The following is a 26,740-nucleotide window of genomic DNA, read 5'->3' on the forward strand; positions in this document are numbered from 1 at the left end:
CTCTTGCAGACCATGCTTTCTGATGTTTACAAAAATAAGTTTTCACTGGGAGTGTGGAATTGAGGACAGCATCCCTCAGCTGGGCGTTGTAGTGGGGGAAAGGGACTGGCAGGTTTACCAATGAGGCTGCCTGGGGCTGGGGGGTGGAAGGGAAGACCAGAAATCAGAAAACATCGGCAGACCTACAGTGTCTGCAGTTGAACAAGAGCATGGATTTCTCTGCAAGTACAGGAAGCTGGAGGAAAGGAAGAGAAGAAGTTCAGGAGGCATTTTACTTTTTTTTTCTTCTCTAGTGACTTTAGGCTGCTTCCTGGCTAGGATGCCATCCCAAGTTTTATCACAGCCTCTTAGATATGTGTACTCTACACTCAGGAGTTGCTTAAAAGTTACCAATGGTGTTCCACACCACACAACTGAAAAACGTTAGCACTTCCAATCATGTAGCAAATTCTTTCCACAACAGAATTTAAAGCAAATGCAAACCTCTGGGAAACACATGGAATTTCAGTTTGTTGGAGTCTATAAAAAGAAAAGTAGAGGAAAAGAGGGAAGAATGGCAATCTTAATATACATTATATGCAGCTAGCGTAGCTGCAACCCCCAGGCAGGATGCAGTATGTTTCTTCCTTATGGTCAGATTTGTATGCATAGCAAAAAAAAAAAAACCAAAAACCAAAAAACAACCAATCAGTAAGTGCTATAACACAGTTAATTTGCAGCTACCTCTTACTTGACCAGCCTAAGTAGCTGTATTATTTCTTGAACTCACCTCTAACTTTTTTGTTGTAATAGCAAAATATTCTGTTTACATGTTACTTCTTCACTGCAGTTTGAAAGGCTCTTGAATTAGAACATCTAAAATCTAAATAGTGTGTCACAAAGGAGTATTGTTGACTAGCAGATGACAGACATCTGCAGAAGTGGTTTCCATTACTTTTTTTGGGTGTTGAGGCTCCTAGATCACAAGTAATTCAACATCTTGATTCTCTTCATTGCATCTTTTAAAGTAGCCTGGCCATCCATGGCTGTGTTTCACCAGAATATATATACTCCACTCAGCTCACAGGCTTCTTAAAGGGAGCAGTTGATTAAGAGTCTAAACTCTTAATAGCTCGAGTTCAGATTTTAATTGTTTCCACTCATTTGCTACTTTGCAAACTCTAGTCTGCAAATCTAACACTTACCCCAGAACTCTTCTGGTTCATGCAAGTTAGGTTCAACAGCACCACTCCAGATAAAGTGAGTTTAATAGCACAGATGGCATATACCAATATTTTCATAATCAGACTGGTGCTGTGGAAGGGAGGCAATGAGTGTACTAATCCATATCATTCATTTAATCAATGAGATACTTCCAGTAGCTCTGAAATTACTGACTTAAAAGGATTGTACTACTGTCTCTTTTTCCCTTAGACTAGCATTGTGTGAGTTTGGATTTTTTAACATTGGCAGGCATGAAGCAAGCCATTCAAACCTGGTGTTGATTCTCTTTTTATTACAATGCACAAGTTCAGCAGAAACCATGATATTCTGGAGATTCTTTTTGGTGTTCTGTTTAATATGTGGGTTTAGAAGGAAAGCAATCCCTTTCCTGTGGTTGCTGGGGAGCTCAGCACTCTTTCTTGCTTTCTTATTAGCAAAGAACTGATGTCTTTCCCCAAGTTCAAGACATAATGTTAAACAGGGTATCTCACTTTGATTTGAAAAAGGGGCTGCATTTAAGAGGTAAAAGGGAAACTCAAGTTTCTGCTTAAGTCTCTGAGACTTTGTGTGTCCGTATTACATACAGGTATGTGTACACACACATACAAGCACATGTTATGTGTGCATCACTTGAAGGGCATTACACTGTACCTGTCCTGATACTGGTAATGCTGAGGGGGTGGCTGATCTGATGTTTTGTGGATACCTATTGTCTCTTGGAGGTGTCTCAGCATAAATTCAGGCTACACTTCCCTCACCTAGGTATTAGAAGCTGTGAGTCTGAGTAAACAAGCCAACTGTTACAAAGTGCCCAGTTACTTGCACAGCATGGAGACTGCTTTGGATCACAGGAGAGAGTTCGTTCAGGCTGGCGTGTTGCTTGAGATGATGATGGGCATTAGATCTCACAGCTGCATCTCCTGAACACTGCAGCAAGGAAATGCTTTGGGAAGGTGTTGTGGCAGCAGCCTACGTGCCACATTCTGTTCCTTACATTGAAGTCTTACTGGCATTTTTCCCCACTCTGTCAGCTTTATAGTAGAGATAATGCTTCAGTCAGAATTAAAGCCGTGCTTATAATAGCCCTAGGACCTGCTAGCCCTAAGGTGCAACTAGTCTTGAGTTGGCCTGAAATTCAGTCTAAATTTGGGGCTATGAAGGTAGCTTAACCGAGTTTCTAGCTACTCCGTGCAGTCAGGGCACTATAAATTGGCTTATAGTTCCTTGAAGTCCTCCAGCATCATTTCCATGTTAAACCAGACTTGAAAACTGTTTGGTGATGTAGACACAAAAGTTGCTGACATCTTTGGGATTCTGACTCTGTTGATCTTTACAGGATTTCTTGGCAGCATAACTCAGTATTATAGATTGCACTGTTGTGGTGCAGAGCCTTTAGCTGGTAATCCTCTTGTAAGTGCCCCAGGATCTGTTACCTCTACTGGCCCCATTCAAGGGACTTGCATTATCAGTGCTGTCTTTGAAAGAAACCATTTTCCAAGGCTGCTTTTGGTGAGGCTGTTGGTGAGACCAGCTAGTTAATTGGTGCAAAGCAGCCAGGATGTCTGCAAAATCTTTACTTTTGAAAGTTAAGGGATTGTGTCTTGTATCTTGCTATTGTACTGTAGGGTATTGGTAAGTAGTTGACCAGAAATGAAACAAGTACGGTGTGAAGACCATGAAAGGCACTGTTTTAAAGAAAAAAAAAAAAAAGGAAAAAAAAAAAAGGCGTTTTCGTATCTAACTGTGTGTGGTTGTCTGCGACTGTGTTTATAGAACAGTTGAGTATGACTGAAGCATGTAGATAAAACCCGAGCAAGCTTTTTTCTTGGTAATGTAGGTATCATTAGAATTGAAGCTATGGCAACGTGAAACCTGAGGGGTGGCCCAGGTGTCCTACGTTGTATTTACTAACTGAAAGCTGTACTATTGCAGCTGTGTTGCTGCTGCTGGTATCTGTTATAACTACAACAAAGGCAACTTGTAATTGTGATTGTGTGTGTGATTGCTGTTCTTGTAAATCCTATAGCGTAGCGTGTAATGCAAGGTCCACATTTATGAGTTCAATTTGGTAGAAAAGAAGTTTTAGGTGATGTTGAGGTTAGATGTAGGCTCTGCAGCACCTCTGGAAATTTGTTTCTTTATCCAAATGCAGAGATGCCCAAAACATGTTTATATGTATTTGTTGTAATTTGGCAGAACTGAACTATTTTAATTATTTGCTGCCTGTCTTTTTTTATCTTAGACTAATCCAAAAGGTAATATTTGACTTTAGTTCTGGCTCTGGGGTAATGGGCAGAAATCCTTAACACTGTGCTCTCTTTGGGGTTTTTAACTTGCCTTTGAGCTTGAATTGACTCCAAATTTCAAGAAAGCATATGGAGTGTTCCTAGTGAAAACACTTGTTTTGCATGAGTCTAAATCAAACGGGAAGGGAACTTTGCATGCTTTGAGCAGCTTAAAACTGGTCATTTTTTTCCCTTCCCTCCCTGAAACTTCAGCTGTAGAGCGATTTCTTCTTTGCTCTCCCTTCCTCAAAAATACACAGTATCGGCATGGTCTTGCTGCTCTTCAAGCCAGTACAGCCAGAGTCAATGACTCCTATGGCAAAATAACCTTTTTTTCCCCCCTGAATTGATAAGTCAGAAAGAAGCTAATTTTATAAAGCTCTGTTTGGGGGAAAATAATTTTTTTTTCAAAAGAATAATTGTCCAAAAATCAGCTTGCTTCTTCCCCTCCCCCCAAATTGTCAGTTCTGCCTAAAGAGACTGGCTAGCCAGCTACCAGCTAACTCACTACAAACTCTTGAACTTGTGTCTTTAACATATCTTAGCCAGTCTTTACACCTGCATTGATAAAAGTTTCACCAAGAAACCTAACTGGCATTCCTTATGTAATCTGATGACAAAAGTCTTGATTGTGTCTTAGACTTTATCTTACTGATAAATTTTTAGAGTGGAAGTAATGTTTTGTCCAAAATTTTCAGTTTGAGGTTAAATGATTATTTTTTTAAATTTATATTTCTGCCCTCAAGGAAAAGAACTAAATCAGTTTCATGGTTTTTTGCCTGTCTTGTTGGTTGTGTTACAATCAGAAAAGCCCCTCAAGCTGATTGTGTTGATTTTTCTCCTCAGTGCATTATTTCTTAAACTTTATTGATGACATTAAGGTAACTCTGGCTTCTCAGAATTTCAGGGTAATGCAGAAGTGCAGGTGAATTTTCAGGAGTCAGAGTTTTGTTGCGTCATGATCTCCAGCTAAAAATAAAAAGTTTAAACAATAACAACAACAACAACAAAATATGGTTTTGCGTCATCCTGATCTCCAAAAATTCAAACAAATGCATAATGGATAATGTGTCAGTTTAATGGTACTGTAGATGTTGGGTGTGGTTATTTGCAGTGTTAACACGGACGTGCTAGAGGAGTGAACTGAGATGTGTGTTGTCATCTTGGTATCTACAGTAAAGTATGCGGAGGAGCTCTGACTTTTATAACACACTCTCTCTTCCCCCCCCACCCCCCCGGTGTCTTTCTGATATTTGTTTCTTGAACAACAATGGTAAATAAGGGGGGTTTGGGAGTTACTTTCCTTTGTTTTCTAAACCTAACAGCTCTGAATAAGAATCAGTTTCCATCTTGGGGATATTCTGCCTATAGAATCTCTGTCAGCTTGCCAGTTCTGCAGTGATTTGTAGAGACAGAGGAAACAAGGCAATCAAAGTTTGTATTTGTAGTATTACAGCCTGGGAGTATGAGATGGCATTCTATATAAACTATATACGTTATATTTTAACCTGCAAGTCTACCTATTTTCCAGAGTTCTTGAGCCTTCTTTTACAAAGCCTCTCTATTGCTGTTGCTAACTATTTATGCTTACCCAGTTAAATAATTTCAGTCTTGTGGTAATGTGTTACTGTCTTGTCCTTTTGCTATTCCCTTGAACAAAGACTTAACTTTGACGTTGTCACATGGGCTGTATTTTGCCCAGAGACTCCACTCTGTCAAAGAACATGTTTATCTCTGCAGTTCTATAAGTAGTAAGTAACAAAGCTTTGGAGACAGTTTCGCTCAGGAATCACATTTACTATATTTCTCAGGATTCTTATGTAACTACGGACCCTTACTCATGTATAAACAGACCTTCTTAGTTGTTCATCTGCTTCTGCTGCCTATTCTTTAATGAGGTTTGTAACTACCTTCCTAGTAACTGTATGTGATGTTGTAACTGAATGATGGATTGTAGAAATCCATAATAAGTAGTACAACATATGTGTATATGCATATGTAAAATCAATATATATATTTGGGTATGTATGTACATGTACTTTTTATATACCTATTGTATGTACATGCATGTAAATGTATGTGAATGTATATGCACACATGCAGAATATGGTTGGGGATATGTATGTAGATAAATATACAGTAGTAATAGTAGGTGCAAGTGAATTCCTGAAACAAAAGACTTGACTTTGTTGTAAACATTGTTTAACATCTTTTCGAGCTTCTGATTAAAAAAAAAAAGGGAGGAGGGGTGGCATTAGTTCTGTCCAGTTTTAGTAACTCAGTATGTTATGGCTGGTCCATTTGCTAGCAAACATGCATCTGTAAACAAAACAGCAAAGACTCCTTTGCAGACCAAGCAAGAAGGGATTTCGTTTTCCTCAAACTGAATTTTAAATTTTTTTCAGTAAGCAGAATTGTCAGTGCTAAATGTCAGGTTTCCTATTGAGAACATCGAAGAACAGACTCTCAAAGCCAGTCTTGCTAAGGGGAGAGGGGTAAAAATCAATAGTAGTGACAGGCGAGCTGTGAGAATCTCTCGTCACTGCCACTGCATAATGATGTTAGGGACCCCAGAGGAATGTGCTGCTGCTGCTGTCTGGAGCTTCCTGTCTGCTGTGGAGCAGTTTTTAACCCAGTGATGCCAAACCTTCTGCAGCTGCCCTGTCTTCTGCAGCAAAACCTCTTCACAGAACATGTGGCTAAAAGGAAGTTCATTGTAATTTTCTACTGTTGTCTGTGCATACTGCATAATTTAGTTCTGCTGTAAAGACCTGCAGTGTTTTTAGTGTCAGTTTTCCTATTTATCTTCACTTGTAAAATGGCATGATTAGCGTGATTATTTTTGAGTGGCATTAAGGGGAAGCTCAAAATAGTTATGCTTAGTATTGTGGTGCCCACTGTGAAACAAGTACAGAATATTTGGCTATATGATGAGTGAAGTAAATATAGGGAAGTTACTGTAAGCTGATTCTGTTTTCACAAGTTTGAGATAAATTTGCTAGGGTTTTTTTTTCTTGTGCAAAGGCCTAAAGCAAAGTAAGACTCTGTTGCTCTGTGCCCATTTTCATTTTATGTGCCAAACCTTTATACCAAACGTCTTCCAGAAATGTTGTCCTCTAATGTCTGAGTGATAAAGGGTACTAGTCTTTCATATCCCACTATCCTTTAATTCTGTAATATTTTGAATATTCTGACTGCAAGAGTGAACAATTCTAAATAGTGGCTGCTTATAAATAATGGAATATGCTCTAGAAATAATAGAATATTGTTATAAATAATAGTATAATAAACTGTATTCCTCATGTGTGTATATATACATATACACTTTCATATATGTCTGTATGTATGCATAGGTACATACAACTATGCATGTGTGTGTGTATATATAGACATACATATGTTTTACATATACACATACATTGTGTTATTTATTATGGATTTCCACAGTCCATTATTCATCTAATAGAAACCTCTACTAAAATATCTAAAAGCTCTTTTTTTGGATACTTTTGCTTGAATTGACCCTATAGCCAGCTTGAAATTTCTACAAAATGAGATTGGCCCTTCAGAAGGAAACTTAAATAAATGTGTGAGTGTGTGGGGGTATAATGTTTTTCTCTCTTACCATAGAATCAGAGAATGTCCTGAGTTGGAAGGGTCCCGCAAGGATCATCGAGTCTAACTCCTGTCCCTGCATTGGACAACCCCAAAATTCACACCATGTGTCTGAGAGTGTTGTCCAAATGCTTCCTGAATATTGTCAGGCTTGTGTGTTTTTTTCCCCCAACATCGATTGCATTCAATTTCTTTTATACTTTTCTTCACAAGTATGTTTTCTGTAAATTTAAAACCAGAATGCAGAATGTTCTGAGATGTTTACAGGATTACTGCAGAAGACAGGTGTTCAAGGGAAACCCCAAATATAATGAAATCTGAAATAATATTTGTCAACTTGCAGTTCTGGGTTACACTGCAGAACTACAGGCATATTCAAAGAAGGGACACGTGGAGGTACTTGGCATTGATGTATACTGTCCCATGTCTGCCTCACTGTCAGGATTTCAGTTCATTGCTGGGTCTGGAGACTTGAGACATAATTGGTCCAAACAATTAGGAAGTTTATTCGTTAGTGAACACACTATTACAAAATTGGAAGAGCAGTAAAATAGTCAATGGTAGGCCATCAAATCAATTTGCCATTATATTATAATGCATATAATTATGCTTATCTATATAGCTGCTAATTACAGATCTAAAGCCAGATGAATCACATCTATGACTATTGAATTACAATTCTATAAGCATTGAGATGTCTGTCACGTTCACTAGCACTCCCCCACATCAAGTCTTAGAGACTGTATGTTGGTGTAAAAATGAAAGTAAACTACATCCTCAGTATGTGAGCCAAATATGCCTATGGGACTGTTTGAGACCAATCGTTTTGAGAGTTACGTAGCATATGTAGTAAAATATGCTACTGGTGAACTTTTGTAAGGTACCATTGTGCATTCTTACACGTTAAAAACTGATTTAAGAATTGTTTGGTTTAAAAGCAACTCAGGTATGGAAAAGAAGGAAATCATAAGGATATCGCATTTAGGGATGAAAGTTTTAGTAGTACCTTTCAGGAAAAAGGAAGTCAAATGCTCTACTCCTTTTAATAAGGTCAGGGTATATTGGAATTTTCTTGTGGATTAAATTTGATTTGATGGAGACTTTTTGTTTTGGAAAAAGAATGTTTAAGTGGCTGAGAACTTATTTAGCAGTTTGTCTGATTGAACTGTGTTCCAATAGCATGTGCAACTTCAAACTTTTGGGGAGCAAAAATGGACACTATTAGCTGTTCTGTGGAACCTGGAAACCCCAGGACTACATGCAGCTGTGATATGAATTGTTTCCCAGTAGCTGTGGTAAAGCCTGCTAGTCTGCAGGTGCTGTGAATCAAGCCTAAAATGATGTCAGTTGGCTCAAGCTCATGAATGAACAACATCCAGATGCTAAGTGCTGGATAGGCTTCAACATGTTCTTGCTGACTGCTGGGGTAGTGCCTGTGCAGTACAGTACTGCTTCTTCCATACTTTGTACTACAGCTGAGGTAAGAAGGGAAGTCTGCCACAGTCAACTTCAGTGGAATTCACATTGCGTAATGATAGCAGTAGCAACTGTGGTTGAAATGAGAGGCAGACTATTCCTTGGAGTTCAGCGGCATATTTTTCAGAACATCCAGCCTGGTTAAAGAGTGCGCGTGTGTGAGTGTGCGTGCATATGCAAAGGAGTGAAGGGAAGGAAACTGATTTTCCCTCTCTCCCATTCTTTACTTTCTGTTTTAGAATTTGGGGGGAATATGCAATTTCAGTGCAGTAACAAACTTTCCTTCCCCCCTTCTCCACCCACAATACAGAGGGATAGGGGGGCATGCACTCATTGGCCACGATTTTTGCTTACAGCTGGCTGCCTGCTTAAGCACTCAGCTGTTCTTTGATCAGTTCTGTCCAGGTCCAAAACAAGACATGGACTGTGAAGCTTTATGACACACTTCTTGTATGGAATTTATTGTAAAATGTTACAGAATAAGACTAATAACATTTCAAAATTATAACAGAAGGACCACAACAAAGTTCTGGAGAGAAGTTCTAGGTAGACCTTCTGTAAGGAAAATCATGAAATGGTATAGCTTTACAAATGAGACTTTTTTTTCCCTCCTTTTTTAAAAACTGTTTTCCACAGTATTTGCAGGAAGAAGTCATCCTCGGGAATCATAAATTCAACAGTAGCAGTTACCCCCCTCCTGTACTTCCTGAGCAAGGAGACAGGACATTAAGTAAATCTCTGTAGTGTAAGTAAGGGTTCTGCAAATCTGTTTGAGAATCTGTATGAAAATAATGAACCTTTAGTTTGTCTCCCTCCTTGGACAGAAGTCTCAGGACTGGTGTATGCCTTTGAAGAGGTGTGCTGACATAAAGAAACCTCTGGAAAGAGCTTAAGCAGGCAGAAATTCCACTACAAACAAAAATGATATACTTAAAACTTTTCTGCTTTGACCTTGGATTTTTCCACTCACTCTTAACATATCACTGGAAAGACACTGCTGTTTTGTGGCTGCCCAGGGTGCTGAAAATTTTCTGAGGTAAATGATATGGGACAGGACTACACTGCCTAAACATGAAGCATGTAGCTTCTTCTTACTTGTATGTGTGCATACGTACGTTACTGCATATGTTTGTTTTGCATTGATGAATTAGTTTGGATTTCATCCTGTTTAAATGTTTAGAAAAAACATGCAAAGACATTGTTGGCACACTGTGCAGAATGTCTCTCTGACACTTATTCCATTTTCAGAATTAAATGCATGACTTGTCAGATGTAGCTGTTTGGCAACTATATCTCTCTTCTGTGTGTGGAAAAGAGTGTTTGCTAAATTTGTCATTATTTTTAGCAATTGCAGTAATTGGGTGATCATTTTAATGATTTTTTTCTCTTCTTCCCTTCCTCCCCCCCCTCCCCGTTTCTTTTGTAGGTAGCATTGGTACATCCTTTCAATGCCACTCAATCCATCAAGATCACATGTGTAATGATGACAGTGACAAGGTGAGACTTACATAAATGTTTCCTTGACAAGATGCATATGCAATGGGGCTTTTTATGTATTGCTTTTATTCTACAAAGATTGTTTGTTTTGCAGGTATAGCAGTGAGTTTTCAGAGTTATACTTGGAAGAGTCTCTGGCATATTAAAACATTTATTTTACTCAAGAAAATACTTTAGTCACTTAAGAAAAAATTTGTCTTTAGTACTGCTGTTTTCTTTTTGCTTGTATGCCTTTGCTATTTTAAACATTTGTGATTTGCCATATGGACACCCTCAGTTAATGAAGAATAGCAATGGTTTTGCTAATTTTTCTGTAAGGTAGGATGTCTTCTTGCTTCTGACTGCAGAGGTTAGAGCCTTGCTAAGTGTTCAAAGTTGTTTTGCAGTAGCTGTATTTTCCTGTTTTGGAGTTGGGATCTTAAGGTTTTACAGATAGGGAGCTTCTGTTCAGTACTGCACCCTTAAAATGCCAGCCTGCCTAGTACTGTGCAAGCGTTTTCTTAACCTTTTTTTGACACGTTCTCAGATTAGCTTGCTTTGAGTGAGTAGAGTGCTGCATGGTAACCGTTCAGTGGTGCGTGGATCAGTAGTGTAAGTGTGGCAGACAGAAGGGAAGAGTTTTGACATTGAACTGCATGTGAGACTTGCTGTTCCTGTTATTGTTGATGGTTTTACCTGAAGCTTTACTGTCCTTAAGTAATGCAAATTGATTAACAGTAGTTCAACATGTAACATGCCTTACATTGTTTGCAGGTATGACACTTTATAGTAAACTAATGCTTTTAGCTTGACATGCCTGGAAAAGGGCATATTCTCATCAAATTTTGAATGATCTTTCTTGGGAAGTGGAACGCGACCTGCACGGCAGTGCCTTAATAAGTGCACAAATCCTTGTGTCTTGAAATTCTAGACTAAGTTAATTTTATAGTTGTTCCAGCTTATCCCAGAGCTAGATTTATTTTCAGTGGAAGTTTCTTTTACTGCTCTACTGCCTTGTTTTCTTTTTTCCCGTCTCACTCTTTTTTTCTCTTAATTTAAAAAAAATAATTTTACTTTTCAGTACCATCCTAGATTTGGGGCCTGGTGCAACCTGTATTCGTCAAATATGCTATCTTTAATATGGCAAAATTATTTTAAGTTTCCAGTTGATTAACTGGTTAATTATTTTCAGTAGTGTTCACTGCTTTTTTTTTTTTTTTTTGGTGTGTGTGTGGTCCTTGTGCACTCTGTTCCTGGAAGAAACGTGCACCAACTCAACATTGGCATTCCCCTTTAACATTCTTATTTTTCTGTCATTACATGGAAGGTCACCTCTGTGTTAGATTGATTGTTTTCCCTTAGTTTTATTGCATACTGTGGTAATGAAAACTTTCTAAGTTTTGTTGGAAGTTCTGTCTTGTTAGGTGATTCACAGGTTTTGGGTGAGGGAGTGAAAAGAGGTGTGGCAGCTTACCTGGTTTGAATTTTAGAAGAGTGCATAGCCTTTTGAGTTGTTTGGCATGACACCTGCCTCCATATTAATCGAGAAACTGGGCCACAGCTTTACTTTTTTGCATATTTAAGAATGGTGGGAGAAAACAGTCTTTCTCGTTGGTATTGACTCTGCACCAGATGCAAACTCCCAGCTGTGAAAGGTGATTGAAGTGAAACTAGTGTAAAAAGCAAAAAGAATGTGTTTTGGGTGGATTGCAAAGATGTGTTTTCCTTCAGATACAAGTTTTATTTGGTAGGAGCTTTGATTTTTCTGTGAGAATACATGAAGCTGCTTGCCTTGCATTTTATTGGAAATTCTAGTTGATCCCTTGATTAAAATGACCCCTTGTTTGGTAAAACAGTGAAAATCTTCAGAACAGACATTTGTGCTCTCCTCAGATGTGCCACTGAACTCTGTGCTCGTTTTAAAAGGGAAGATACATCACTAAGCTCAGTTAGTGTCACTGGGGGGTATAGGCCGACTGGATGTCTGTTGTTCTGTTTTTTAATTTATTGTAGGGCTTCTGTGTATGGATATACTTTTTGTAATTGTAAGTAGTGCTTCTAAAAGCATCTGGTTACAATACTAGGGTACGATTGCAGTTCTCTACCAGTTTTTCCTTGTATTTCACATAAGCCTGTATTTTTGTGTCAGTTTTTGGAACTGCTTATTAGTTTCCAGTGTGAATTACTTAGGAAATGAGAGTTCCAATTTTTTCTGCCATTACTAAGAGACAGCACCTGTTCATTTTGGGGGGGAATATCATTTAAAGATAAAATGCAGGATTTAATAGATCTATTAATCTAAAAAATTGTATTAATTGTTGGAATTTTTTTTTTAGTCATTCTAGAAACTTTATGAAAACATGCCTTCAGAATAGTCTGATAAATCTTTGATTAGTCAATACACGTATTTCAGTGAAATAATTTACTGCTCTGTGCCTGACCATGTGTAAGCAGCTTTTGCATTACAGGACAGATGTAAAGGATAGTATTTAACTGGCAACCTGCATGTATTTTACAGTAGGTTCTCCATAAGCCCAGTCTTCATTTCCTGGACAACAGCATAAGGAAAATTCTACACCACATAGGCTAAAGGGATCTTGCAATCTTAATGAAAACAATTCCCAGGCTTCCACCCCAGTTACTTGATTTTGTTGACTTGGCACATAAGAATCTTGAATTCATGTTCAGTGACATCAGCAGGAAACCAAAGTCTAAGATTTGTCATGTGTGGCCTCACTGCATTAAGAAGGATGTATAATTGTTGAGCACATTATTGGTAGTGCTAAGAACCTGTTTGATTTCGTAGCACCAAAACTAGTACTATTGGCTTCTGTCTTACAAAAAAAATCTAGTATAGCATAGGTACAGACTACATTTCCCATTTTACTTGGTGTTGCAAAGTGATTGTAATTGAGATACCTCTTAAAATAATTGTTGCTTTGGAGGTTGGAGCATTTAAGCCCCAGTGTATGAGTCAGGCGACCCTTTTCTCATGTTTGTAATTTCTTTAATTTTTCTTTGAAGTATAACATGCTGTGTATTTTTAATACCTGTGATTTTTAAGTGAAATACTTAAAAGCTGGAATTGTCTTAAAATATTAAACAATAGAACTGAATAAAGTTCTTCATGGAGCATAGCAGAGAGATAGATGCAAGCCTGCAGTGCCTTTCAATGATATTCAGGTTATTTAGCTTTAAAGATATTTTTTGTCCTTGGGGTGGTATACTTTCATTAAAGGATGCTTGCTAATTTGAAAAGAAACTCCAAAGATGTAACTCGTAGCTACTCTTGGGATATCTCTTTTCAGAGATCTCATCAAGTTTCTATTCCTTAGTTCTCATGCAGTTAAAACTAAATTGACCACCCAGTAATAATGAAAAAAATCAAGGACCATGGGAGTAATCCAGTGGAAATTTTTCACTAGCGCTAAGGGGTTCAAAATTATTTCAAAATTAACCTTGCTTTATTCCTTTTAAATTTATTTTCTTTTCACAATATTACTCCTATTAGATTTGCTTTCTTATAGTATGTAAGGAACTTATCTTTGCTTGGTACTTATGACCCAAATACATAATCACATGATTTGATTCACCATTTCTAACCTTTAAATTTTCCAATTATAGTTAGTACATCTTCTGTTTCTTTAGTAATTTCTTGTTCCTGAACTTGCTTGTTTGTCTGTCTTGATGGGCACCCAGTCCTCAGTCTATAATCCAGAGGACCGTAAACTCTTTAAAAAGATGTTTTTCGTAAGGGGGAAAGTATTTTATAAGTTCTAATCCTAAAAAAAAAGGCAAAACCAAAACTATTTGTTTTCCTCTTTGGACGGTATAGAGTCAGTTAGGATAGGCCTAACAAGACTCATCCATAGCTGAATTCAGAACAATTCAGGAGTTCTGATATCTTAAGGTCCATCATATATTAATAACTGATCTATAAAATAAGACTACATACACTTCTTGTGAGCAATGTGTAGAGGATAATACATAGAAAATTGGGAGTATTAGAAGGACTTTTTTGCCCCATCCAATTTCAAAACTGGAAAAAATTTTCCTGTCCAATTAGGATAGCACTAATTCATTCTTGGTGCATCATCTGCCATCCCCCACCCCACCCCCACCTTAGTTTCTGCCTGTTGTTGCTGAGTAGCTTCATGCCTTTTTCATTTTCATTTCACATCTGACAGCTGCAGGTATATGATTTACTGGTTTTAAGCCACTTTCATGCCTAGCAAATTGTCTGCTTTGGAGTATTAGTTCTTTGTACCTACAGCAGATGGTTTATTTTGTTTTCTTGGATCAGATTTGGAGAAACCTCAGACTGAAGTACAGAGAATGGAGGTGAAAGGTGAAAATAGTTAGGGTAATGGTATCTTATTTAAGGGGAATAGCTTGGGTAGGTCAGTTCTCTTGATACCTCATTTGTTCCGTTTGCTGAGCAGCGCTGCATCAGCAGGGAGTCACCCTGTGGCACTTGCAGCGAAAGGCGCATCATGTTTCTGTGATCACATCAGCCCGTGACGTTGCTCCTGTAGGTTTTGGTGACTTTTTCTAGTCAGTCTCACTCCCCTCCCCCGCGTTATCAGGAAAACAAATGAAAATCCACAGCCCGAGAGTATAAACTATTCAGATTGCAGGTGGCCGTTGGTGAGAGGCTTGATGGCTTCTGTGACGTTTAGGTTTCGAGCGCGCAGTCCCCCGCGCCCTCGTCCCGGCGAGCGCCCCGCCGGCCGCAGCAGGACGTGCTCCCGAGGCGCAGCGGGGAGCCGCTGCTAGAGCGCGAATCCACCTGCCTGCCCGACGGTGCGGGTGCTGCCGTCGCTGCTGCGGCGGGAGCGGAGGACGGGGCCGCGCCGTGCTTCGGGTCCCGCCGCGGCGCAGCCGGGGGAGCGCGGGGCGGCGCGCGGAGCCACAATCCGAAACTACCCGGGGCCGCGCCTGCGTGCGGGGCTCCGACCCGGCCGCTGACGAGGGGGCGGGGCGCAGCTCTCGAGCTATTGCGCAGGCGCCGCAGGATGTCAGGTTGCCCCGCCGCCGCGAGCGCGTGGGTCGGTTGCCTCGCCTCCCCTTCCGGCCGTGGCGGTGACGTGCGCGGGCCGGCTTCCCTGCCGCCCCCAGGTGCAAACAAAGAACGCCCCGCGTCGCTGTCCGCGGGGCAGGGCTAGCTTCGGCACCGCCCTTCGTGGGGCTGGGCCGGTTGCAGAGTGACGTCACGGGCCCCCGGAGGCGGCGGGGTGCGCGGGGCGCCGCCGCGGGCCGGAGCATGGCAGGCGGCGTCGGTCGCGGGCAGCGGGAGCACGGGACGGCGGCGCGGACGCAGAACGAGCGGGGGGCACGGGGAAGACTCGCTCTGTGATGGGCGGAGGACGCCGAGCCGACGCTCCCGGAAGCGATCGCACGGGCAGGCGGTGTAGGCCCGGCCCGGGCGGCAGCGGTGGGGCCCCCGGCCGACACGACAGGAGGCGGCGCGGGAGGCTTGACCGTGACTGCGAGGCGCACGGAGGAGGCGGGGGTGCAGCTCCGCCGTGCCCCGCGACCGCAGGTACCGGCGTGGGGACGGCAGGTGGGGGCGGCGGGCCCCCTCGAGCGGGGCCTTACCAGCTCTGTTGGGCCGCCATTCGTAAACATCGAGGGCGAAGGAGACCGTGCGGCCTGGACGTGAGGGTGCCCCTGGGGAGACCGAGCGGCCCCGTGTGCCTGCATGGAAGCCATGCTTCCACGTTGGGCGGCCTGCACGGCGGACGAGAGCTCGGCGAAGTTAATTCGAGGGGAATAGGCATTTGATCTGTTAAAACTGCTTTATTTGCTTTGGCAGAAGGTAGAACTGGAATCTAAAAATCGTCTGACTTTCCAGGATTGAATGGCTCTGTCCTGTCCTCTAGAAGACAAGCGGGTTCAATGTGCTGCGTGCCAGGAGGTAGCAAGTATTTCTGAAGCACCAGACAGCTGATAGTTCTCCCATTCTTCTAGTAAAGTGAAGTTTCTGGGTGTCTTTAATGTTTTCAAGTTAATTGAGGAAGAGCAACTGTTCAAGAAAGAGTTGATGTTAGGAAGCGTAGGTTTTAGGGCATTATGTTGGTGTTATTCAGAATATATGAGTTAATTCCTATTCCTGTATAACATGAAGGGGAATTTTGTAAACTTAGACTAGAACGATGCTTCTTGTTTCCTTAATAAGTTTGTTTTAAAACTCGTTATGTATTGAGATGTTTTCTGGGGACATCAGTTTTAAGTCGTAGCTGTCTATAGCAAGTAATTTAGTTATTTCTTACACAGAAGTTCATTGAAGTGTAAGTTTTGAGAATGTTTATGAACGTATGACATTTGCATTTTGAAATGGATCTTTGAGGATAGTATTTGGAGCAAATATACATGTTCTGATAAGCTCTACAAATCTATAGTGAGGTAACTGGAAGAGTAAGATGAACACGACTGCTAATACTCTGCCATTTTGAGTGTTGCTCACTACATGATTAAGTATTGCTGCTGACATGCTTGTTCTTAAATGCTGTTCACTGCGGCAACTACTTTGGTTTCAGTTGCCACATTTATGGTATTTCTCCATATCCTGGGGATTTTGCTCTTTGGCCCAACAGACACCGTAACTGCTTCACAGCACTACAAGAATGAAAAATACAAACATTTTTTCCGTTCAAGGGGTGTTGCAGCAGCGATATTAGAGACTTACTGTTCTGAGAAAGAGGAGAAAAAAAACTCCTTTTGGATATTTAGGTGTGTGGTAAGAGAAAGGAGAGTGTAGTCATTAGAGGATTAAGTATGAGACAGGAGAGCCACGAGGTGCCAGTGCAGATTTAATAGCTAGTGAAAGTTGATCATGTTGATTTTTCTTTATCACCAAATCTCTAGGAAAAAAACCTATGTATACATAGAATAGCAACGTGAAGAAGGTTTCCAGGGAATTGTAATATAAGGAGACAGTACATGTTAAGAGTGGTAGTTGAGAGAAGTGGTATATAAATAAAAAAGGGCTTATAAATTAGGGATCTCAAGATTCTCCTTTGTGAAACTTATTTTGTCATTTCCCTGGTTTATGGAGCAGGTTAAACTTTATTTGATTTACATCTGGTTCTCCTTGATTTTTTTAAATAAAAGTATAATAAATACTAAATTGAAGTTGCAAGCTGATCAGCCCTTGCTTTGCACCTGTAGTGGTGTGGGAGTTGCAGTGTATAATTGTCTTTTCTTTTTCTGAAAGATATAGTTTTGGCTCAGAAGCTGACATCAGTGGCATCAGTGCTATTGTGATTTTTGAAGTTTATGTATCAGCTTGTCTAAATATATTTTTGAGTATGGTTTATTGACAAAATAGGAGATAATTTGTATGATTTAAAGCAATGAAGTCAAGTTACTTTTCAACTCTACCAAGAAAGCCTTCAAGAAGTATATGGTTTCTATGCAAGCTTTTATTAGAGTATAAAAAATTGTGCAGTTAGGAAGACAAGTTACTTCTTCAGGGCTACCGTTGAGCTGAAACTTAAATTGTAGTCTTATGTTTGTCCATGGAAACTACATGGGCTAAGTTGCTAGTGAATCTAATGGGAATTTGCACAGAGCAAGTCTTAGACTTCTAAAGGTTTTCTCATTTAATTTTCGTATGTAGCTGCACCCCCCCATCCCTTGCCCCTGAGGGGTTTGAAGGGGTACAGGTAGGATATGAAATCTCTTTTTCCCTATTTTTAGTCAGAGAGTTGTTTTGACTGTGGAGGACTGATTCTTGAAACTTCTGGAAAGATAGAGGTTTGACTTAACCAGTTCATGCAGAAATACAGCTTGTCATTTTCTTCTCTATGCAAGCATCTATGTCAAGTTAAATAATCTAATAAACTGTATTTAAATTCTGTTGTGGGTAAAGCTTGTCAAGGTCTCTGATGTAACAGGATGATTTTAATGGTTTTTACTCTTTAGCTTCACTTGGGAATGGGTAGATTCCTCTTGCTAAGTTCTTGAAAGATCAAGAAAACAAACCCTTTTGGTGCCCTCTACTGATTTCTGTTTGTCAGAACATCAAAAGCTAGAGTGTTTTCATCTTCTAACAGCAGTAAAATGCTAACAGCCGCTGCTCTTTAAAAACAGTGAGAAGGGAAAAGAAAGGAAGCCCTTCTGCACCTTAAGCATTTTGCTAATTGCTGTCCAACCAGTTTGTCTGGATCGCAGTGGAACTGTTCCTCACCTGGTAGAAGAATAGTTAAGCAGGATAAATCTGCCTCACCTAGTGTTTTCTGTACGTATTCCAGCTGTAAAAAAGACCGGTGCCTTTGCTCTTTCCCTCTCAGAAAATAGAGACTTTCTTTCATGTCCACAGTTCCTGTTTCTCAGTGAGCCCATTTCAGATTTGCTGCCGTAGAACTTTTTACCTCCTGGTTCACTTTAATAACATTGCTTTTCTTCTTTTCCACCAGAGCCTCATATAATAAAAAAGTGTGGTGCTTCATTTGAGTACCACCACATATGCTGTATTTTGCATGCTTTCAGTTTGAGTAGCCCTTTCATCTTGTCAGTCTTGCAATTTTGTTCCTATTCCTGGAATCTGTGAACAGCTCTGTCCTCAGCAAACTCAGCAATTGCATGAACTCAACCCTATCCTTTCTCCAGAGTCTCTTACCTTAGCCTTGTGGTCTGTCTTTGCCAACTCTGTTTCTGACAGAACTGCCCAAATTCTTCTTTCACATTGCAGTATGAGTAAATCATTGTGTGAGCGGGGATGAGAGCGTTCATGGCATGAGTTACAGTGCTGTTGAGCAGATGCTCTGTCTGGCAGTCTTCATGAAAGCTTTAGGAGATGGTCTTCTGGCTAAACAAATGAAAAATAACATGCATAAGGAAGAGAATTTCTTATTTCTTCAGATGATCCGTGTTGGGATTGTTCTTTTAAAAAGCTGTAGTGTGATGAATGTTTTTGATAAGCTGCGTTTTCAAAATCTGATACTTAAAAATCAATCTCTTGCAAAGATGTTGAAAGTATTTTGATGGCAAGTACTAAGGGAGGGTATTTTTGTTTTGGTGTCCTCTGTGTGTAAGTCTGTTGGGAAAGCATTGGAACTAAATATAGAATGAGGGGAAATGAAGAGATTGGAGACAAAAGAGTAGGAACAGGTATTCATTTTAAATAATGTTGTGGAAGGAACTTGTGAGGACGAATTTCCAAGTAGGTAAGTATGGAGTTGAAAAAAGTATTCGGATGTGAACACAAAGCGCCTGGCAAGACCAATATGTATTTGGTGGTTTTGTGAATCTCTACTGATCATAGGTTACAGATCATATGTGAAATTTTCTTCCTGTTTGTTCTCAGTTTCCTTACTGTATCAGAGAACAGCCAGAGCAGCCTTCCTCAAATTCAAATACAGAGACCTAGTACAGTGTTTGTATTCTCTGGTGCTGCTTCCAACATGTGGATGTGTCCTGGTTTCGGCTGGGGTAGAGTTAATTTTCCTTCTAGTAACTGGTACAGTGCTCTGTTTTGGATTTAGTATGAGAATAATATTAGTAATGCAGAATCACAGAACGGTAGGGGTTGAAAGGGACCTCTGGAGATCATCTTGTCCAACCCCCTGCTTGAGCAGGCACACCTAGAGCAGGGGGCACAGGAACGCGTCCAGGTGGGTTTTGAATGTCTCCAGGGAAAGAAACCCTACAACCTCTCTGGGCAGCCTCACAATAAAGGATTTTTTTCTCATGTTTAGCTGATGTTTTAGTTGTTGCTAAGTAGTACTTACACCAGTCAAGGACTTTCCAGCTTCCCATGTTCTCCCGGGTGCACAAGGAGCTGGGAGGGGAGAGGGCACAGCCGAGAGCTTTTTGGCCAAACTGGCCAAAGGGATATTCCACACCATGGGACATCATGCTCAGTCTATAAGCTGAGGGAAGTCAGCCGGGGGACAGCAATCACTGCGCAGGGTTGGGAGGGTCATCAGTCAGCGAGTGTTGACCAATTTTTTCATGCATCCCTTGCTGCTTTTATTATTATTATTACCACTATTTTACTTTATTTCAATTATTAAATGTTATTATCACAGTCCATGGGTTTTCTCACTTTTACTCTTCTGATTCTCTCCCCCATCCCACCAGGAACTAAGCGAGTGACTGGATGGTGCTAAGTTGCTGGCTGGGGTTAAACCACAACAGTCCTTTTTGGCACCCAATGTGGCACACAAAGGGTTTGAGATAATAACAGATTAACTGGACCGTATTAAGGAATTTGTTAACAATTGCTGTTCACAATATTGATCCATCTGTTCTCGATATCAGTTTATCTGATATGCACCATGATCTTGTTTTTGCTGTACATGTTAAAAATTGGTGTTGGTTTTTGCAGTTTACTGTGCTCTGCACTGATCAGTGTTGTGTTGCCTGGGAGATTTCTTACTAAAACACTGGCCTTAGCTTTATCTGGTATTTGGGCTTTGTACTGAAGCTTTGTAGTGTACTTCAGGTACTGCCTCATGGAGACAATTAGCAATTACACCTTCTCCTCTGGGATGCTTTTTATAGAGAAAATATAGAATGGTACCTTCGGCACCTTCTTCTATGTTGTTTCTTCCTTCATTATAATCACTTTTCAGTATCTTGAACATCCTTCGGTAGTTAAGATAATTCTATTGGTATTTCTCAGGAATTTTGTTTCGGTTTTGTCTAAGGTTAATAAACTATTTAAGAATATCCAGAGATCTGCCCCAGGCCTGGATAGTTATGAGTGGCAGGGTATGTGGGTCTTATGGGCAAATACCTAGAACAGTGGGCACCTCCACTGTTTTGGAACTTCACCCCTGAACAAGTACAGAATCCTGAAAAACTAGTAGAGTATTTGGAAGAAGTATGTTGTCACCCTGGCAACTCCAGAGACACACAGATCACTGAAACATGCTGGGGCCTGGCCCATGGCCACCGGGCCCTGTTCAACACTGTTCATTACCCCCAAGGGGAATAGAAGGTCTCTGGATCTGATGACAGTGTGACAGGCGCTGTGGCTACTCCACTCCAGTGACAGGCACTGCAGCTAAACCAGAGAACGAACCCATGCCAGTATCAGTCACCCCTGTATATGAGAAGAAATACACAAGAAAATCGACTCATTTAGTAAGGGATGAAGATGAAGCAGGGCCATCACAAGACAGGAGGAGGAATACGTGGAACCCATAAATGAGATGATAACCACCCAACCCCTATCTCTGATCGAGCTGCAAGATATGCAGAAGATTTTGGCCATTGTCCAGGTGAGCATATTGTCACCTGGCTGCTCCAATGCTGGGATAACGGGACCAGTAGCCTGGAATTAGAGGGTAGGGAAGCCACGCGGCTGGGATCCCTTTCTAGGGAAGGGGGCATTGACAAAACAACTAGAAAAAGGGCACAAGCCATCAGCCTCTGGAGGTGACCCCTGTCAGGCATGAAGGAAAGGTGTCCCTTCAAGGAAGACATTATATGTCACCTACGCAAGTGGACCATCATGGAGAGAGATATCTAGTATCTAGGGAATTAGTGGTGCTGGAGGTGATTTGTGATGAACATCAGAGATCTAGATGAAGTCAAGTGCACATGACCCACATGGCAGAAGTTTGTATGGAGCACAGCATCATCATATGCAAACTCATTGGCAGCAGTGACCTGGAAAGACAGAGAGGTGGATGAATTGGCTGGCAAACTCCAGCAATATGAGGAAAGGCTGTCTTCCTACCTATGGGCTTGCATCTCAGCTGTGGAAAAACTGTCTGAAAAACTGTCCTGGGAGCTCCAGCAACTCAGAGGAGTATGTCCTACTCCTCACCCTTATGGACGAGTATCTCAGCCATTAGGATTAAGTGTCCCCCTTCTCAAGAGGGAGGTTATAGTGGATACATACCATGGGTCACCCTGTGGTTTTACCTGTGTGACCATGGGGTAGATGTGAGGAAGTGGGGTGGAAAATCTGCCTCTACCCTAGAGGCATGGGTACACGCGTTGCAAGGAAAAACAGTCACAAAAGAGCATTCTTCCAGGAAAATTGCTGTGTGAGTTTCCAGTGAGCAGTTCCCCAGCAGAGTAGAAGGCTTGATTTTACTTCCAATCTTAATAAAGGGATATTCCATACCATATGATGTCATGCTCAGTGGATGAAGGTGGGGGAAGAAGGAAGGGGGGACCTTCAGAGTGATGGTGTTTGTCTTCCCAAGTAACTGTCATGCATGATGGAGCCCTGCTGTCCTGGAGATGGCTGAACACCTCCCTGCTGATGGGAAGTAGTGACTGAATTCTGTTTTGCTTTGCTTGCATGTGCAGCTTTTGCTTTACCTATTAAAATGTTTTCATCTCAACCCACAAGTTTTGTCACTTTTATCCTGCCGATTGTCTCCCCCATCCCACCAGAGGGGAGCGGGCAACTGCCTGTGTGGTGCTTAGTTGCTGACAGGATGTTTACATATATCTGTGGTTGAAATGAGACTTAACAGTTCATAGTTTTGATGGTGAGTATGTTCAGCGTAGGGCAGAGCTTGAGGCTATAGAAAAAAAGTATGCATCTCATTGAATTTCTTGCATGCTTTAAATTCTAAAGTCTTTTTTCACCTGAGTAAAAATGCAGGATGAAGTTTGAGAACTAAGTCAGCAAACCATGCTTATTTGAGTGCATTTGGGGGAGTGAAGCTTTTTTCCTTCACATATCATCAGATGTGTGACATGGTTTATTTGGGTTTTTTATTCTGTCTTTGTGTAAGCATAATCCTATTTCTAAAGTAAATGAAAAGATCTACACAAGTATAAGCTGTTTCTTGAAGCTGGGGACCTGCAATGTCTTCTCATATTCTTCTTTTAGGCTAACTTGGCAGAAAATGCCAGTTCTGTCTTGGTTTTGCTGTCTTCCTCTCCTTAAGTTCTCTACCCATTACATCCCATTTTAAGGATCATCTATATGTCTAAATTACTTCTGTTAGATGACAGGCTCCCAACATGTGTATTTTGTAGGGGCAGAGAAACCAGCTACTGTTCTAGCAGTTAATATGTTCACAGGACCTGTGGTGAGTCTGTTGATTCAGAAATGAAGTTCTGCAGGCTACTGAGGGCAAAAGGTGTGTCCAAATACCAGCTAATGGAGAAAAATATTTTTTTTCCCAAAAGGTCTTTAAAACAATTCTATTAACTTATACATTAAATGGCCCATGTAGGCCTAAAACAAGTATTCTGCAATATATAGTATATAGCCTAAATATGATGAGCTTTAAAAAGAATCCTAGAATCAAGTCCAGCCATTATCCTGACACTACCAAGTCGACCACTAAACCATGTCCCTAAGCATCACATCTACATATCTAATAAATACCTCCAGGGATGGTGACTCAACCACTTCTGGGGCGGGCTGTTCCAATGCTTGGTAACCCTTTCAGTGAAGAAATTTTTCCTAATATCCAATCTAAACCTCCCCTGGTGCAACTTGAGGCCTTTTCCTCTTGTCCTATCACAAGTAACTTGGGAGAAGATACCAACAGGCACCTCACTACAGCCTTCTCTCAGGTAGTTGTAAAGAGTGGTAAGGTCTCCCCTCGGCCTCCTCTTCTCCAGACTGAACAACCCCAGTTCCCACAGGCATTCCTCATAAGACTTGTGCTCCAGACCCTTCACCAGCTTCGTTGCTCTTCTTTGGACACACTCCAGCACCATAATATCTTTCTTGTAGGGAGGGGCCCAAAAGTGAACACAGTATTCAGGGTGCGGCCTCACCAGGGCCGAGTACAGGGGCACGATCACCTCCCTGCTCCTGCTGGCCACACTATTCCTGATACAAGCCAGGATGCTGTTGGCCTTCTTGGCCACCAGGGCACGCTGCTGGCTCATGTTCAGGCAGCTGTCAACCAGCACCCCCAGGTCCTTTTGGGCCAGGCAGCTCTCCAGCCACTCCTCCCCCAGCCTATAGCATTGCATGGGATTGTTGTGAGCCAAGTGCAGGACCTGGCACTTGGTCTGTTGAACTTCATCCAGCTGACCTCCATCCATTGATCCAGTCTGTCCAGGTCCCTCTGTAGGGCCTTCCTGCCCTCCTGCAGATCAACATTTCCACCCAGCTTGGTGTCATCTGCAAACTTACTGAAGGTGCACTCGATCCCTTCATCTGGATCATTGATAAGGATACTGAACAAAACTAGCCTCAGTGCAGAGCCCTGGGGAACCCTCTTCATCACTGGCCACTGTCTGGATTTATTTCCATCCACCACAACTCTCTGGGCTTGGCCATCCAGCCAGTTTTTTACTCAGAAAGAGTACACCTGTCTAAGCTATGAGCAGCCAGTTTCTCCAGGAGCATGCTGTGGGAAATGGTGTCAAAGGCTTTACTAAAGTCCAGGTAAACAACTACTTAAATAGAATCCTAGATTCGTTCTATCATTAAAAATGGTTCTGCAGCGTATAAACACATTGTATTCTGCAGTGTAAATACATCCATTTTAACAGGAAATTGGTTAACAAGATGCCAACCATTACATTATGCTTAGTGGGCATACCATTGTGTTCAGCCGTTTGTAGGTGATACAGGAGTTTACTTGTCATAAAGTGTATGAATGACAAAGTAAAGCCTTTTTTTCAGCTCTGAAAATTGCCTTTAATGTGGGAAATGGTCTGGAAGAAGGAAAGCACAAATTAAGTCTCAGAAATTGGAAAAGCAGCGAACTGAAATACAGGGTGAGAGGACCCCTGACACTTTGGTGTTGGAGGCTGCTGTGATAGTTATATACTAGAACTGTTGCAGTTGTACTGTGCGCCATTTGGGATGTGCTTTCTCCTTCATTCTGTGGGATCTCCCCAGAGGAGATGGACATTGAAAAAGGTAGAACTTCCCATGCCTTATTCTCAGAATTAAATATCTCGTCCCTCTTTGAATTTTCAGGCCTGTGTTTAAATACTATTCTTCAAGTTTTATGACAACTTCTGGGGGTTCTTTTTGCGCTAATACCAGTGTGTGTATATTGCAGTATATTGAAGAATGTTCTATGTTTACATGACAGTTTGGCGGTACCGATTAGGTAGGTTGTTTTGTGGATATGTTGTGTAGTGTTTAAAATGGATTGAGAGTATTTGTTGAGGCTTCAATTTCTAGCAATATGGAGAGCCTGGAAGAATGTAGAGAGTAAACTGGTACATTCCAGAAGAGGTTAGATCCTGACTTTCCTCAGTTTCTGAGAATGCATAATACTGCATTATACACAGAAATTTTTAACCATATGGTGTGCTGAGCAGAGACATACATCTTTTGCTAGCACAGCTCAGTGTTGTGATGACAAAGCCAATGAAGGCAGCCAGATGTGAATATTCACTACCACCATAGATGTTGAGTTATTATGCCAGTAGTCCCTTCTCCTAGGAATAAATTTCTAGTGCTGACTTGCCTCTGTGTCCATTGCAGTAAGGACATCAGTTACAATATTATAAGTAACGTTTATATCAGAGTAAACATTACGTCTTTGGGGGCTGAAGCTTGAGGAGGATTGATGTAAATAATCTATGTTAATTGCTGGTTAAAATGTACTCTTTTGTCAAAAAATTGGTTCATACCTCTGTAAATATTAGTTGGGGTGCTTAGGTAGCAGTATGCCTCAGTTCAGTGTTCAGATATTCTTCAACATTTTGTCAACAAATATAGTCACTTACTTCTTACTCAGGTGAATTAATGTTCCAGTCTTCAGTGCTGAAATGCTAGTTTGTCCATTTACATATATTATGTTGTGTTTCATATATGTGTGTGCATGCATATGAGTGTTCAATGTTGGGGAAAAAAATCTTAAGTGGAAAGAGTGAGATTTGTTTTATAATTGCCTTAACTACCCTGTCTCTGTTGATGTACCTGTATGTTAGTTTCACATGCCTAAATGAAAAGTCAATAGTGAATACATACTGTACATTCAAACTATACATAGAGAAGACCAGTCTGACAACTTTGAGCTAGACTTCTCTTGAGACTTCTTGTCCCATCAGCTAAAAGAGCAGGATTATTTTTAAATTGAAAACTTAGTCTTTTTGAAATATGCCCGTATCTGAACACCTTGTCTTGATTTTACTACTTTCCTGTTGCCCTGGCATCATTTAAGTATATCAATTCCAGTGTATTTTATGACATTTGAAGTAATTTCTTTACAGTAATGAACATATTTTAATGGCACACATGCAAAGTTTAATGTGTTTCGGTCTTGTATATAGGGAAATTATTCCTCTTTCAGTAGCTACAAATTTGTTATTTTAATTTAAAACTTCTGTTTTATTTACATACCAAATTAGGAGTTCAGGACTCTGTGTATGCTAAGAAGTTGATGTTGGCACCATCTCCTGAAATGACACTTCCTGTATTGTGTTAGGTGGTGTTGATGTCACATGGACCATTTAACTCAGATCTTGGTAGGCAATTTGGAGATGAACTGGTAAGAAATGATAAACTGAAAATACATAAAATAGTGTTATTGCACACTAGTACTATTTGTTGCACAATTTTTAAACTTTCCAGAGAGATACTGAATGTATTTAACAGGCTTTGCCTACTACTGTAGTACGTTAACTGCAGGAAACATATGCACAAACAGCACTAGTTGTTTTCTTTTTATTATCACCCACACCATTGGCAAAGTTCAGTTCAAAATTGAGACCATAAATTGGGATTTTGAAGTAAAATTGATATTTTTCCAACAACTGTGTTTTTCAATAGAGAGGGAGGTATA

At 40.8% G+C, this 26,740-nt stretch overlaps 1 protein-coding gene across 3 annotated transcripts in view; it reads left to right on the forward strand.

Annotated features, from left to right (window-relative positions):
* Positions 1-26,740, forward strand: part of RNF38 (ring finger protein 38) — a 127,514-nt gene that overhangs the window by 51,500 nt on the left and 49,274 nt on the right. For 2 of the 3 annotated variants that reach the window (XR_012657921.1, XM_075078439.1), the window contains exon 2: positions 10,006-10,076. Coding sequence is in view for 1 of the 3 variants with exons in the window: in XM_075078439.1 (XP_074934540.1) it covers positions 10,006-10,076 (71 nt within the window). In the remaining 2 variants the exon portion in view is untranslated. Of the gene's footprint in view, positions 1-10,005; positions 10,077-15,163; positions 15,598-26,740 lie in introns of those variants that run through there. The other variant, XM_075078440.1, reaches the window with a different exon arrangement.

Source organism: Phalacrocorax aristotelis, chromosome Z, assembly GCF_949628215.1.
Source record: "Phalacrocorax aristotelis chromosome Z, bGulAri2.1, whole genome shotgun sequence".
Taxonomy (NCBI): domain Eukaryota; kingdom Metazoa; phylum Chordata; class Aves; order Suliformes; family Phalacrocoracidae; genus Phalacrocorax; species Phalacrocorax aristotelis.